The 14,462-nt window shown below is 42.7% G+C and overlaps 1 protein-coding gene across 1 annotated transcript in view; it reads right to left on the bottom strand.

The window, feature by feature from the left end:
• Window positions 1-14,462, bottom strand: part of foxp2 (forkhead box P2) — a 101,935-nt gene that overhangs the window by 51,450 nt on the left and 36,023 nt on the right. The window contains 1 exon segment of the mRNA XM_020654736.3: window positions 9,312-9,498. Within this exon segment, the coding sequence (XP_020510392.2) occupies window positions 9,312-9,488 (177 nt within the window). The 5' untranslated portion in view covers window positions 9,489-9,498.

Below are 14,462 nucleotides of genomic sequence, written 5' to 3'. Positions count from 1 at the left end.
ACTGAGAATGTGTGTGTGTGTGTATGTGTGCACAAAGTCAGAAAGAGATGGAGCTATCATGAGCAAAGACTGTGACTTATCCCAGCGATAAAAAATGTAAAAATGCATAAGGTACACACACAAACACGCACACAAAAAAAGGGAAGTTTACATTTTTTTCTTTCATCTGCCACCAGCCTGACTGATCCTTCCCTCCATAAACAAAGCCTTTTTTTTTTTTTCCAACAGCATCCTATATCACGCTTCCGAGAACAAGCAAGCCTGAGCGGAGTCATACTTCTTTAGTTTCATTTTTGTTCCCCGCCCTATTCCAAAGGGCTAATCTACATCTTTCATTGAATCAAGAATGGAAATTCACGAGAAATGCTTCTTTTTCAATTTCATGCTGAAGTAGCTCAAGTTAGTGGATGTAATTTCTCCTAACAAGAAAATTTATCACTCTGTCGCACACTTAGTCCGGCTCCTTCCTGCTATTTTTTATTTATTTATTTTTTTTGCTTGGGCTTTGATAAATGTGCCAAAAGCATGATCACTCTCTTCATAGCACTCAACACAAGGACGGAACAATTACAGTGGTTATTAAAAAAAGAAAACCTCTGGCTGGAATTTGAATGAAAGATAAATGACATATCATTTAGGGGTGTGAAGGCATTATAAAATTAAGTCAGGAGTCGGCCAAGAGGGGGATGGGGGCTGTTTTACACATATTGTAGGGATATTAACATTAAAGTCTGAGAATTATGTCATGGTTCAGACACAAGCTGGTTGGCATGAAAGTGGGACACAGATTTAAAAAAAAGCAGCTCTTCTTTGTGACAATAGTTCTGGGAAAGACCAACGAGACACCAAACTCCAACAAATCCATTTGAAGTTTTGTTCAAACTACGATTATCATGTTCCCACTGAATTGGATGACGAAGTCCAAACAGGTGAAAAAGGAATGCGTGAAGAATAGTATCGCTGAAACAATACCACGCATGGCCAAGCCCCCAGGCTAATGTATATTTATCATGTAAACTTCTGATAACTGCATATGCAGAAACAATCAAATCTCCGGGTTTCAATTGGAGAGATTTTCGCACCACGGACTCAAGCGTGAAACCAATATCAGCTTAGTGTCTAGTCAAGCTTGAAGTGCCGCGTCTGGCCCACACAAAAGCATGTTCTGCATATGCTCATGGGTTGTCGCTTTTATCGGGGCGGAACAAGCAGCTTTGTGGCGCTATCGTTGATACATTTGTGCGAGTTAAGTCCTGTGTGGGTAAATAAGCAGTGGTTAGGTGTTCATGAGGAATGGCAGGCTGGCTGTTTGGCAGGCCTGTCTATCTCCTGCAATGGTTTCACTTCCATCATTAACTTCAGGCCAGAGTACAATTTCTTCTCGGCATCTACTCCCCCCAAAATCCTCAGTTTACACTCTTGCAGGCTTTTTTTTTAAATTTTGAAACAGCTTGCTATTTTAGCACAAATTTAACAACATAGCAAATAATATTTCTGGCACTACTACAATGTCGTAAATAATACAGATGTCAGTCCACCTTGACAGCAAAGTGAGCACCTGGCCTTGCCTGATACACTCTAAAACCCAGCAGCTTCAGCTCTAAAGCCGGCAGTGAAGAGAGCCAAAGCCGGCGCTAAGTGACATGTCAGTCAGTTCGTCTGTTCAGAGCCTTCAATTCCCCCCGGCCGGAGCTTATTTACTGCATTTGTATGAAAAGCTGTGAAGGGGAAAGGACTGAAAGCCCCGGCTGGATCTCTTACATATGTATACTGTGTTTGGAGGCATTGCGTAAAAGAGCATCTCCCATTTGCAGTCTGCTAGCGTTACAACTACAAACAACTGGGGAAAGCTATTTATATATTCAAAAAATGGGTCAGGGATGAAGGTAATCGGAGCAGCGGAGAGTGTTAACAAGTGCAACAGAGGGAGAAAAGAAAATGGCATAGATACCTGGAATCTGTTGGGCAACAATCTGGCCAAAGAGAGCACAGGTGATGATAAATTGCTCCACTTTTGCTAGTCGTCTTCTTAACCAGATTGGAAGTCATTTTGGTTTAAGAAGGGGAAGTAAGGGGGGGGGGGGGGGGGGTACACACAACAAACCATCAGGCAAGCGTTTCAGAGTCTGATTTGTTACTATTCATGGCTAAAGCGGAGAGGAACTGTAATACTAGACATGCTTGTTAAATTCACAACACTCCAAAGCTGCCTTCTAGCAAATCCTGTCTTTTGGTTGTCAGCTTAAGACTACCCCGGCATATGCATACGTAGGATTTTTAAGCTCTGTTAAATGGATAGTGGTGTCGTGGCCTATCAAATGACTGTAAGCCACTTGGATTTTTTTTTTGTTCGGGGGGAGGGGGGGGGGGGGGGGGGGGGAAGCATTTGCATTACCGTGTGTTCATCGGAAAGCAAACTCGCCCAAATAAACGTGTTTTCTCGATCCTGTTAATGCCACTTTATGGCACGGCAGAGCTATTTACATGTGTGTTTTGAAGCCGCGGGTGACAGTAAGACTCCACCTCACCATATTAACGACTGGTACTCTGTTTAAGCCGACGACAGGGGAGTGGCAACAAACAATGACAGAATGCTTGTTTTCGATTGTGAGGCCACGACAGATGACGCTCCATTCGCCACTGAGGCAAATAAATTATTGCGGAGGGTATTGAGCTGAAGCAATTGCTCAGCTCACTCAGAGAATGAGCGAGTGTGTGTTTGTGCGAGTGCGTGTATGCATGCCTGTGTATGTGTTTGTGCGAGTGTGAGTGGACGTATAGATCCAGTGCCATTTATTTCCCAGAGCTGGAGCGGGGCAGTTAGGGAGGCGTAAAAGGAAATGAGTTGTGAAGTGGCCATTGATCCCGGCCTGCGCTGGGGTTGGCTGAAGACTGCGGGGCTACCGGCCACAGTCTGTGCTACTCAATGGCTGCCTCTTATTTACACTGAGGTGGTTAACCCCAGCCCAGTCCATTTATCACTGGGTGAATGTGCTTTACAGGAATAAAACGGTTAAGAAAGAGGAAAAAATTAGCCAGCTGGAGGGTTACCAGTACCAGTCTGGTACTGAGACTGGCCGATACAGTATGGGCATCAATGTCAATAATGGCGCTAATACAATACACACAATGATACCAATATTGGCCACTGCAAAACTGACATCGATAACAATATTGGCCAATGCAGTAAAAGTATCAGTAGCAATATGGTCAATACAATACTCGCATTGAAACCGATATATTCATAACGATACCAATACCAGTATCAATATGCCTCCTATTGTATAAAATGCTTATTGTGTATTGATGAATTTATCTGCTTATAGACAGGTCAGATATTTTTACCGATTAGCCCCAAAAGAAATCAGGTATATGATCATGCGACAACAAAAGAAACACACAACCGTGTGATACTAGCAAAGAATGTAATGTTATCTGAAGCGAGCAAAATGTCAGTTATCAGTGTTTCTACACCATCATTGTATATATAATTTATATCGCACTAGTATGGGTTTGGTTCTATATATCGACCAATATGCATGTCTTGCTGTTGGAATTGGAAAAAGGAAAAATGGAACCTCCATAGTGTGAGGTCAAAGGTGAGAGATAATAAACTGACTTTCATTTAATGCATTTCCCTTTTCATTTTATAGATGGTTTGCGGTTTGCTTTTTATTAAAAAATTTTAATGAGCAGACAACTCTGTTAGCGCATTAGACCTCTATGGACTGAATCTGATACACAAACTTACATACAGTATGATCTGCTTTTTCTATCTGTGCTAACCACTAATCCAACTGCTTGAGCATAAAACACTTATAAGTGTTTCTTTCCAGAAGATTTCCCTCTGTCCACTTCTCTCATCCTCTCCATTCCTCCATCACCCGCTCTCTCTTTCTCTCTCTGTCCCTTTCTCCTCGTGTCTCTTTCAAGCCTTGCAGCTTGACATTTCGCTGTGCTCTCCGGGGACTCCTGTGCGAAATGGAGTTACTGGGAGAGCGCCACTGTAAATTCCAGAAGGCCACATGTAATGTGTCTTAAACATAGATGGACAGGCCAGGTTTCAAGGAGCTGGAGAATGAGATGGAGGAGAAAAAAGGTGAAGAAGCGGAGGAGGAAGAGGTGGCGTCTAGATAGATAATAGAATAATACTGTGTTTTGTCGGGGGAAGGGTGAACAAACAGTAGCTGTGCTGTCATTCACACCCTATATCTTTAGTGTCATCGCAAAGGGGGAAACTACAGGCCTATATGTCACAGGCCTGTATGTACTATCCTGTAGGGACCGTCTGCCAATAGCCAGGCTTGAAATAAAAAGAAGGATGGCTCTCATTGTAAATAACTCCAACACAAGGAGTGCCAGAGAAGAGATGTCTTTTCACTGAAAGGGGGAATCATTTTTACAAAGACATACAGTACATGCCGCTTCTCTAATGCCTCTCCAGCCTTTACAGGACGCCCTTATCTTCTCACAGATGATGATGATGGCCAACAAAAGGCTCCTTTATGAATTCGTTCATATTTCAGCCAAGGTCTGTCTTCTGTCCTGAGAGGTGATTGATGCGTCAGGCCGGGGCCGGTGTCTTATTTACACAGTTGAGTGGGGCAATCTCAGGCCTGAAAGATAAACCTAATGAGCTTCTTTGTGTAAGAGTGCAAATGAGAGACACCATCCTCCCACCCCTCCCTACCTCCCTCTTTCCCTTTTCCATCCAAAAGGGACAGTCTGGGTGATTAGGCCTTTAAATTATGCTCAAGGGCAAAGCCCAGATTTGCATCTTAGGTGTGTGTGTGTGTGTGTGTGTGTGTGTGTGTGTGTGTGTGTGTGTGTGTGTGTGTGTGTGTGTCTTCTCATGGAAAGACGGAGAGGCAGGTGAAGGGCAGGGAGAGAGGAAGATGCTTGAGGCTTGTTTGTGAGAGGTGATGCTAGGTGAACACTGTGTGACAGTATTTTTTGTATTTACCTGCATTAAACGACAAACTTGAGTTGTTATAAGAGGGAGGTGCGCTCACACGTCAGTCAAAAAAAAGCGCACACGCACACACACAAACACACACACACACACACGCTGTCTTTTCGTCCTTTGTCTGTTGGTTAACTTTCTCCCTAATGACTTTCATTTTTGGGGAGAATTTCATTTGCCCCTAAACCCTAAATATTACCCATCACTAGCTGTCAGATTTCTCATCCCTTCCTTTTCCTGAAGCTAAACAGTGAGGAAGGCAGGTTAATTGCTGTCACTCTCAAGTTGGACCACTGCCTAACTCCCGTGTAGCGACAGGGTTAGCCTGGGAGTAAGATGGCACCTCAGTGCACTTGCGGTAATTTATGTCAAAACGCTGCAGTCATTTAAATGGGGTTGGATGGTTTGCATTTTTCCCGCATCATGTGCCTCTGGAACACAGTGCATTCTAAAGTAGTTCACCAACATGTAAACTGAGACGACCATCTATTGTTAACTGCAAAAAGTTAATACAAATATTGTCGCAAATGATAGCATTTTGCATGAAAAAAATAATCTAATGTGAACACAAATCAGCGTTACAAACAATAGCAACAAATAACAAATAGCTGTCAGGATTTGGTACCCAAAAAATGTATCTTAAAAACTATTTTGTTTGGGTTTTTGTCAGTGATTGCCGTTGTGACAGAACAACTGACCCGGTCTCAATAGATAAACCTGGGCTTCCAGTTTGCTCTGAATATCAATAAACTCCTTAAAGTACTCAGTCCATTTAGAGAAGTGGGGGGGGGGGAGAGGGGTCCTGAGGATTGGCTCATCAATCCCACTGATAACCCGGTGCAGGATTAAGTCCACAGACCACTGTAATCAACTAACAGCCTCATTATGGGACATTACCTTATAGATCCAAAGATCAATGCATAGCTCTCACATACATACACAGCTGCATCTAATATTAAAACGTAAGATTTAGTTTAGTGGAAGATAGATGGATTGCTAATATGAGCTCAGCACATTTTTAAAGCGGGGGGGGGGCTTTTATAGTGATCATTTTAGCGTAGTAATTAAGGCTGTGCTACATTTATCATTTGCTGTGATACATATCTGGAGCTGGCAAATTGCAATCAGATACAGTGGGTATCTAATCTGTGATCTCAAATCAAATTAGGTCTATTTAGACAACCTTGGGAATGGGGTGATGAAACCCGGACAGAAAATTAGGGGTTGGAAATTCAATTGTGATATAACGGTTATTATTCAGATGCATGGATAAGGGAGTGTGTGGCTTCTATAAGGAAAACAACAACCTCCATTAAAACAGAATATAGAGACGGCAAATACAAACACATGTTGGTTATTTAAAAGGGGGAAAATCACTGTCAATATTTGAATATGGTAAAATTGCTCCTGTGTAACCTGGCTGAATCTAAGGCGAGGAGACCTTAAGATGCTGCTCTTCTAATTATAGCTGCAGGTGGTATTTTGGAGCTGCTAAGGTAATGGCAGAACCCACAGGGACAGTGGAGAATTCATCAGTGCTTATTATTAATCATCCCCCCAGCAGCATGATGAGAGACCGGAGCTTCTATGCCCACTGGACCACTCAATGTCATTCCAAATATGGGTGGAAAATTACACCCAACAGCCTTCCTTCAAAATGGACTCAGAGCGGAGAGAGAGGCGTGGGCTGGAATTTATTTCATTAAAAAAAAATAAAAAAAAAAAATCTGCTCACAGGTGCAAAGAAAATAAAAAAGAAGAAAATACGACCACACAAATGCATGCTTCATACACACATTCACCCTTCTTCAGATGAGCTTAAGCTTACAGCTGCAAAATAGGAAGTCTCTCTGCTAACTTATGCGTAGAGAAAAAAAATAAAAAACCCCTCCATGTTTCGTCTTCTTTCTCAGACCACGCTTTCTCTCTCGGCACAGGAAGTGTGTGTGAAGTTAACAGCACAGGGCCCCCTGTTTTAAAAAGCCTCCAGAGACCTGTTAGCTGGACTGCTCATTTCAATGTGTCTGTCTCTGGGCTGGGGAGAGAAGGGCTCGGGCTGGCCTCTTTTTACAAGGCGCACACTGTCACATCCTCTTCCCAACCCCACCCACCACTACGAGCTCTCGGCCGTACGTCAGTCTCAGAGATTTAACTACACACTTTATGCTTACGTCGCTTTTCTCTCTCCATGCCGAGGTTTTTTTTTTTTTTAACACGGCTTCTTCACTTTTAGACGACTTACTGGGTTTACATTAATACACATGCATTCACCACACATATCGCTGCTCGTGATACACTTAGTCTCATGTTGATTCTCATTACATCTCTAAATGTTTCACCAAGATGAAGGCACTTTCCTCAGAGAAAGAGTCACAGAACACTTCTCAAATCATCTGAAATCATTCTTTTCCTGCACCTTTTCATCTGACAAAAGTTTGAAACAAATTTCAATCAATTTATATGAATAAGGCATCAATTAATCTCAGGACACTTTACATTAAAGAGCAAGTTTTAGACTGTTCCCTTTGTTTATAATCAAAAATACATGAATTGTTTTTTTTATATGATCTGTAAATGTCTATCTGATATGTTGTCAAGCTTCAACAAAACAGCCACAAGACATTTAATAGAATATAAAAGCTAAAACCAATAAAAATCCTGAATAAAATGCAAAAAAAGAGGAAGAATAAAGTCCTGATGTTTACTAGTCCAACACAATGCTTGGTCTTTGGCGCAGCAGTTCTTATCCTGCACTATATCTCTCTCTTTCTGCCTCTATCTGCAGAGCATCGACACAAATAGAACACTCCTCCTTCAAATGTAAAAGAATGATGACTGAGAGAGGGAGAGAATTGACCCCAATCAGGTGTGTGTCTGTGTCTGTGTGTGTCTGTGTGTGTGTGTAGGAAGAGTGGTGGAGTGGTGATAAATGGGGAGTAAGGCTACAGAGCTGCTGCTGCTGCTGCTGAGGCCACCAGCAGCACCGCTGGGGTCGTGTTGTGGATGGAGCACGGGTGCTGAGATGGGATGGGGGGCATGGGAATGGTGGAGAATTTTGCTACACCAAACATCCCCTTTAGCACACATACACACATCTTTATCTATTGGACCAAAACTGTCCACAGGCGTTCAGCTGCTGCAAGAGTGTACACACAAGCCCACGTAGGAAAGAAAAAAAATGCATGAAAATTCCCAACAACACGAAAGGACAGCGTGCATCATTACAAACCCGCGGCGTTGTCCCCCGATAGCCCCGGAGCACGACCCTCTGACCCCGTCTCCCACTGCTCTTTTGGCGATCTGTCAAAGCCATCATTCACCGTGAAAAGACAAGAGAGACACTTGACTCCTTTACTCTGCTGGTGACTGACTTTCACAACTCCTGCCCCCCTCTCACTACACACACACACACACACACACACACACACACACACACACTAGCACCGTCCCTGTAGCCCGCTCACCCCCAACTTGCTCCGACTGAGAAGAATAGAGCCAAACAATACAACATGGATGGGAAAAAGGAGAAGCTTAAGAGATCAAGAATTAGAAAGTTTTGCCTTGGATTAAAAAGGAAAGGTAAAATAAATGACAGAGGTGAATGGTACTATCATGTCAGTCAGAGAGAAAATAATCTTAAAGTGAGGTTGAAAAAACTCTAAATGACTTTCTAGTTGAGGTAAAGTAAAACAGAGCGACTGCATGCAAATTTGTCTTCCTAAAGTGTCCCGGTCAAAGGTTTTTCTGCCGCCGGTGTGTCTGTATCTGTGTGAGCCGAGTTAGGAGGCCCTCTGGTGGATACAGCACTGCCATGACACACACACACACACACACACACACACACACACACGCACACACACTCTCAGTTCTCAGGCTGGTCCGTACGTACGATTGCTCTCACACACACTCTTTCCCGTTCTCTTTCTCTCCTGCACTCCCAACACATGCACAAACACATGCCTCACATGTCTGTAAGGCTCTGTTAATACAATTTAAAAGCAAAAAAAAACAAAAAAAACAAGCAAAAACGAACAAACAACTTAAACACTCTCATCACTACAGGCACAAAACAACCTGCCAAACACATTTGTAAACAACAAAAACAGCCAATTTCTTCGACAATGTTTTCACCCCCCAAAAAAACAACACAAAACACTATATTTACAAACACACAAAATAGTATTTCATTGTGCCTCCTGCCTATGTCAAAAAAAAAAACTCCAGCGCTGCCTCAGAGCAGAGAAGAGTGGGAGAGCGAGGGGCAAACAGAGTGGGAGAGAGAGAGAGAGAGAGAGAGAGAACGAGAGAGCGGCAGAGAGAGACGAGACGGGGGAGAAACACAACTTACCTGCTGTTGTTGCAGATGCAGCAGCTCGACTGTGCTTACTTCGCTGCTCGTGTCACCAGCGCTTGATCTCCCATCTCTACTGCCAGCCTCTAATTGGCTGCTGCTTAGGGTGCTCATTCCATTTTGACTCATTGAACTGTTGCTTATTGTCTCTGTGGCCGACTCCTGCATCATCATGATTTAAAACCTAGAAGTGATTAAGAGGCACCGGTTAGGGCTCTTCTTGTTACAATTCCCCCCCCCACCCCCCCTTTTTTTTTTCCTCCTATTTTTTTTTTGTTATGCTTCTATTATCAAGCCCACAGTCCCCCTCTGCAAATTAAAGCATTTAAAGAAGAGGGAGGGGGGAAAGGAAAGAGGGAAGAGGGGAGGGTTGGATGCAGGAGGAGCAATTATGCATTCATTGTGTAAATGAAGCAATACAAAGAGATGCACGTCCTGGTGCTGTTTGAAATGGGAAGGGTTATTTTACATGGCTTTATTCACTAAAATTTCAGCATAGATGTAGGCGTTTGATGTTATATTAAATTTGATATTATCGTTAAATAAAATATACTTATTTGGAATTTTGACAAAACAAATTAAAGGGTTTATAGATGAATTTGAGCTCAATTCTTTATATCTCCTTCACGCTTTCAGTCAGTCAGCCTACACAGACAGAAACATTTAAGCACAGGCTCCTCTGAAACCTTTCCCCGTCTTGACGCTGTCAGGTTCTGAGTGTGTGTCGCATGTGAATGAAGTTGCCTAATGACGCAAAGCTAATCATGCAAAATTAAAATTTGGAGGAGGGGGGAGGAGGCAGCGAATCACATGGTGCAGGGCTGTAATGGGTTTGTCATCTTTGCTGTGGCTAAATAAAACCTGCAGCCTCAATCAAACCCCTGTATGCCTCAAATTCTGTCACTGTTTTTTGCATTGCTTCTTTTAATGGGACACAATTGAACTCATATGGAGCTCTAATCAAACTCTGTAGAGGAAGACGAAAATTTTGACTGTAAACAAATATATGATCTTGTGTTAATTTCCAGTGCATGAATATGTAAAGTGAGAGAAAGAGAGAGGAAAGAAAGGGGGGAAAAAATCTATCACGAATATCACTAATGATTGTGCTAAAAACAGCATAAATTATGTATATTACCTCCTCTCTCTCCAGTAATAAATGTTTTATCATTTCCCCCTTGCATTTAATGCTCTGTACCTTCACTGGGGCAGAGAGGAGCCCAGCGACATCACTCGACATCCTCACAATAAATAAAAGACACCTCAGACCCAACAAAACGTGACTGGGAATGCACCCGAGATAATGGCTTTTCCTCTTTTTGGCAAATTAGAATTTCCGTAATTAAAATTTATATTGAGAGTTTTGCAGATTTTAGAAAAATGTTGCAGCTTTTATTGAGTCCAACATAAGCCACGTACACACATGCAACAAAGAAGGAAGGACCAATGATAATAATGATTGTGTGTGTGTGTGAGTGTGTGTGTGTGTCTGTGTGTGTGTGTGTGTGTGTGTGTGTGTGCATGTGTTTTTCAGAGCATTGGTGCCCAGCTCACACGGGTACCGTCTGTGTGTATTCTTTGGCCGGTAAATACCATTTTAATGGAGGTGTGTACACGTCCTTCAATGTGTTTGTGTGTGTGCGTCTGTTTGTGTGTGTGTGTGTGTGTTTGACGAGGGGCAGATACAGGACAGGCCTTAAAGGATGTCCACAGCCAGGATAAACAGGATCCAGGCAGGGAGAACAAACAGGGCTGAGCTGTTACACAGAGCAGGGCGACAGCTGCCCGGGACACAAGTAAATAGGGAAGAGGCCAGGACAAGGCGTGCTTGTGAACAAACAGGCCCCTGTTTAACACCGCGCCGCTCACTACTGATGGAGAGAGACACACTGAAAAAAGAGAGAGAGAGAGAGAGAGAGAGAGAGAGAGAGAGAGAGAGAGAGAGAGAGAGAGAGAGAGAGAAAGAGAAAGAAAGAGAAAGAGAGAGAGAGAGAGAGAGAGAGAGAGAGAGAGGAGGGTGGGATAGGGGGGTGACTTAGAAAGACAGATGAAAAGAATGAGAGTGAAAGAGAGAGAAAGGAAGACTGAGTGGGAGGGAGGAAGGTGGTGGCGGAGGTGGGGTTGGGGGGGGGGGGGGGGCACAATGTGACATCCAATCCAGTGATGAATCTCAGCATAAGAAACTCAAGGCTGCAGCCCGAGATCAGCCGGCTAATAAGTATTCAAATTAGGCATAAATTTTACATGCCCGATGTTTAAAATATTCAGAGAAAGACTGTCTGATTGCCTTTACTACAATTTTATGAACATTCTAATGGAGCCTGGATATCTCCTTTTTTTCCTGCTTTCTTTCTTGGACCAGGGATGGATGGTTCGGACAACTTGAAGATATATGAGACAAGGAAATAAGGATTTTTAATAACGTCTGAATGCAATGCAAACTGCAAAAAAAAAAGTCCAAGGAATATTGCTACTATTAACAATCAAATGAAATATGATTATAATGTGCGTGTGTATGATTATTGATATATAAAACATGAATATCATAAAAAGAAAAAGGGTAAAAATTAAGCAATCAGCCATCTTTGCATGAGTAAAAAAATAATGAGTTCATAATTTGAATTTAATACACAAACAATAAAAGCCCAAAATCCAGCCTAATCTCAACCCCAGAATCTTCCCTCCCTCCTCCAAAATAAAATCTGTGCAATATGTCTAACTGCAACATAATGATAATGCAGATATATGCAAAGTATATTCGCAGAGATCAGATGGTGCTTTAACCTTAATGACAGCGGTGAGATAAATTAATTAGCCATCTAAAGACGGCATTCAAATCTGCCAATTAGAATGTCAATTAGAAACACAGCCAGGCTGCAAAGATGAGCGGGCGACCAAGCTGATGAGCCGACTGTGGGAGTGATGGAACTGTCACACACTCACACAGAAACACAATACTCAAGGGAGACAGATAGTGACAATACTCGGCACCTGAGGGTGTGACTCTATGCATGTGTGTATCTGAGTTTGAGTGTGCCTACCAAGGATCCCTGAGGGATACCAGCCCTGACCCCGGCTCAGCCTGGCCTGAACCAACTGGGTCGGAAGGAGCAACACCACTGCCCCCCAGCTACAGTATTGACTTTGGGCTCTCACTCGGTGCAGACAAGTTGAGTGAAGGCTGCCGGCTTGCCCGCACGTGTGTTTGACATCCCATAAATTGCCGGTGTCCCGCATTTCAACACACCCGCTATTTGATGCTATTTCCTAAAGCCATAATCTTCCAATGAGGGAGAACCTAGACCGCTTATTATCATGATCGGAAACAGAGAGGAAGCCTGTTATTGCCCTGCTAATATGCTGTAGATGTATAGCTGTGGGAAAGAAGATGATAGTGATACTAAGTGTTTAGGTTGAGGGCTGGTGGAGAGATAGAGAGAGAAGGAGATAACTCTCCAGATTTACCGTCGTCAACGGTCGCTCCAACATTTCTATTGAGGTGGAAGCTCAGCAGAAAGAAAGGCATTTCTTGATTAAGCAAACTAAGACACAGGCAGACACTATATTTGCAAAGCTGCAGCCCAACACCAGCTTTTGTCTCATTCCTTGTGCAACCATACCCCTTGCTTGCTATTCCTCTCCAGCTTGAGCAAATATTTACCCTCGAATCTTGAACTACGCAAATCTGTCTCTTCCATCAGGTGCGGAATCTGAGAAAAGGGTCCTGACGATGCATTTGGCCCCGAGATTGGGAGAATTTCTCTCTCTTTCTTCCCAGAAGTGACATAACAAAGGTGTAAGGAGAATTGAGCCTTTCATTGCCTCAAAGACACACACAACTCTCTCTTTTCCGCACATACACAGCAAACACACACCTATCATTAAAGGGGAAAGAAGCAGCCCTCCATCTTTGTTTGCGAGCTCTAAAAGCCCTTAATGTAGCCTCATTACCTGGCCTGTCTCCCGCTCTATCATGTGCAGTAAACACACACTATGACACTGGCCATCCATCTAGTGGGAATACACAGCTGTCTGCTGTGCTCCAACTCTGTCAGGGGAACACTGGGGAATTTAACACACACATACACACACCTAGGTTGTTAACACACACACTGGGCTTCAAGCTATTTTTTTAACTCCCTAATTTTTTTTTTTTTTTTTTTTTTGCATGTGTTGCAAAAATGTTTTCATTAAGATGACAATGAAGAACAGAAAAAAAAGATGACCGGTAAATCTGTGATCCCAGACGTCCCCTTCATTATCAGTTCACATTCCAGGTGGCAGGCTGGAATTCTTTCGGATTGTGAGATCAAAATATGGAGGGGGGGGGGGGAAAAAAAATCATAATAATAGAAATTACATTTCACAGTCTGCTGACTCCTCACAGCTCTCTGATCAAGACGAGATATGCTTACCATTTAAAATAATCACAGATTCTGTGCTTGAGTGAAATTAATTCATCATTGCCATAAGTTACCATGCATACAAAATAAAGAAGTAACTAGGCAAGGGCACACATTTTCAACACTTCAGATTGCTTAATAAATCAAAATGCCAACATATGTGCTGACTAAAAAAAAAAAAATGGGACCGAAAACTGCAGAGTTTAAAATGATATATTCTATTAATGAAGGGGGGACAAAAAGTTGAATTCTCTCATTCGAGTGCCCTGCATATATTCATACCTTTAAAAAACTATGATTATTATCATGTTTGTTTGTTACAGTTGCAGTTTTTTGCAGCCAGATTCAGGTAGTGATTTCTGAGTCAGTATTGGAGGGGGGGGGGGGGGGGGACACTTGTAATACTACATTTGACAAACCCCAGTCTCCTGGATTAAGTATGGCATGCCAGGAAGCCCTGCCTTAGAATTAAAAGCTTCCTTTTTGGCACTAAAGGGCCACCATAAAGGAGCATTAATGACTACCTCTTCTAAACCTGTGTATGGTAATGGTTTCTGCTCTCAGATAGAGGAATTTCAAAAGTGTTTCACCGGTGAATAAAGATTGCTTTGGAGAGGAAAAAAGGAGGGGGTGGGGGCTAAAGAAATCATATTTACAAAATCAGGAGTGGGGGCAAATGAAAAGAGATGAATATGAATAATGGACTTTGCTTTTTTTCGGGATTAACATTATTCAAAGCAACAGA

Source organism: Labrus bergylta, chromosome 23 (assembly GCF_963930695.1).
Source record: "Labrus bergylta chromosome 23, fLabBer1.1, whole genome shotgun sequence".
Classification (NCBI taxonomy): domain Eukaryota; kingdom Metazoa; phylum Chordata; class Actinopteri; order Labriformes; family Labridae; genus Labrus; species Labrus bergylta.
This window is presented reverse-complemented; position numbering and strand designations above follow the sequence as displayed.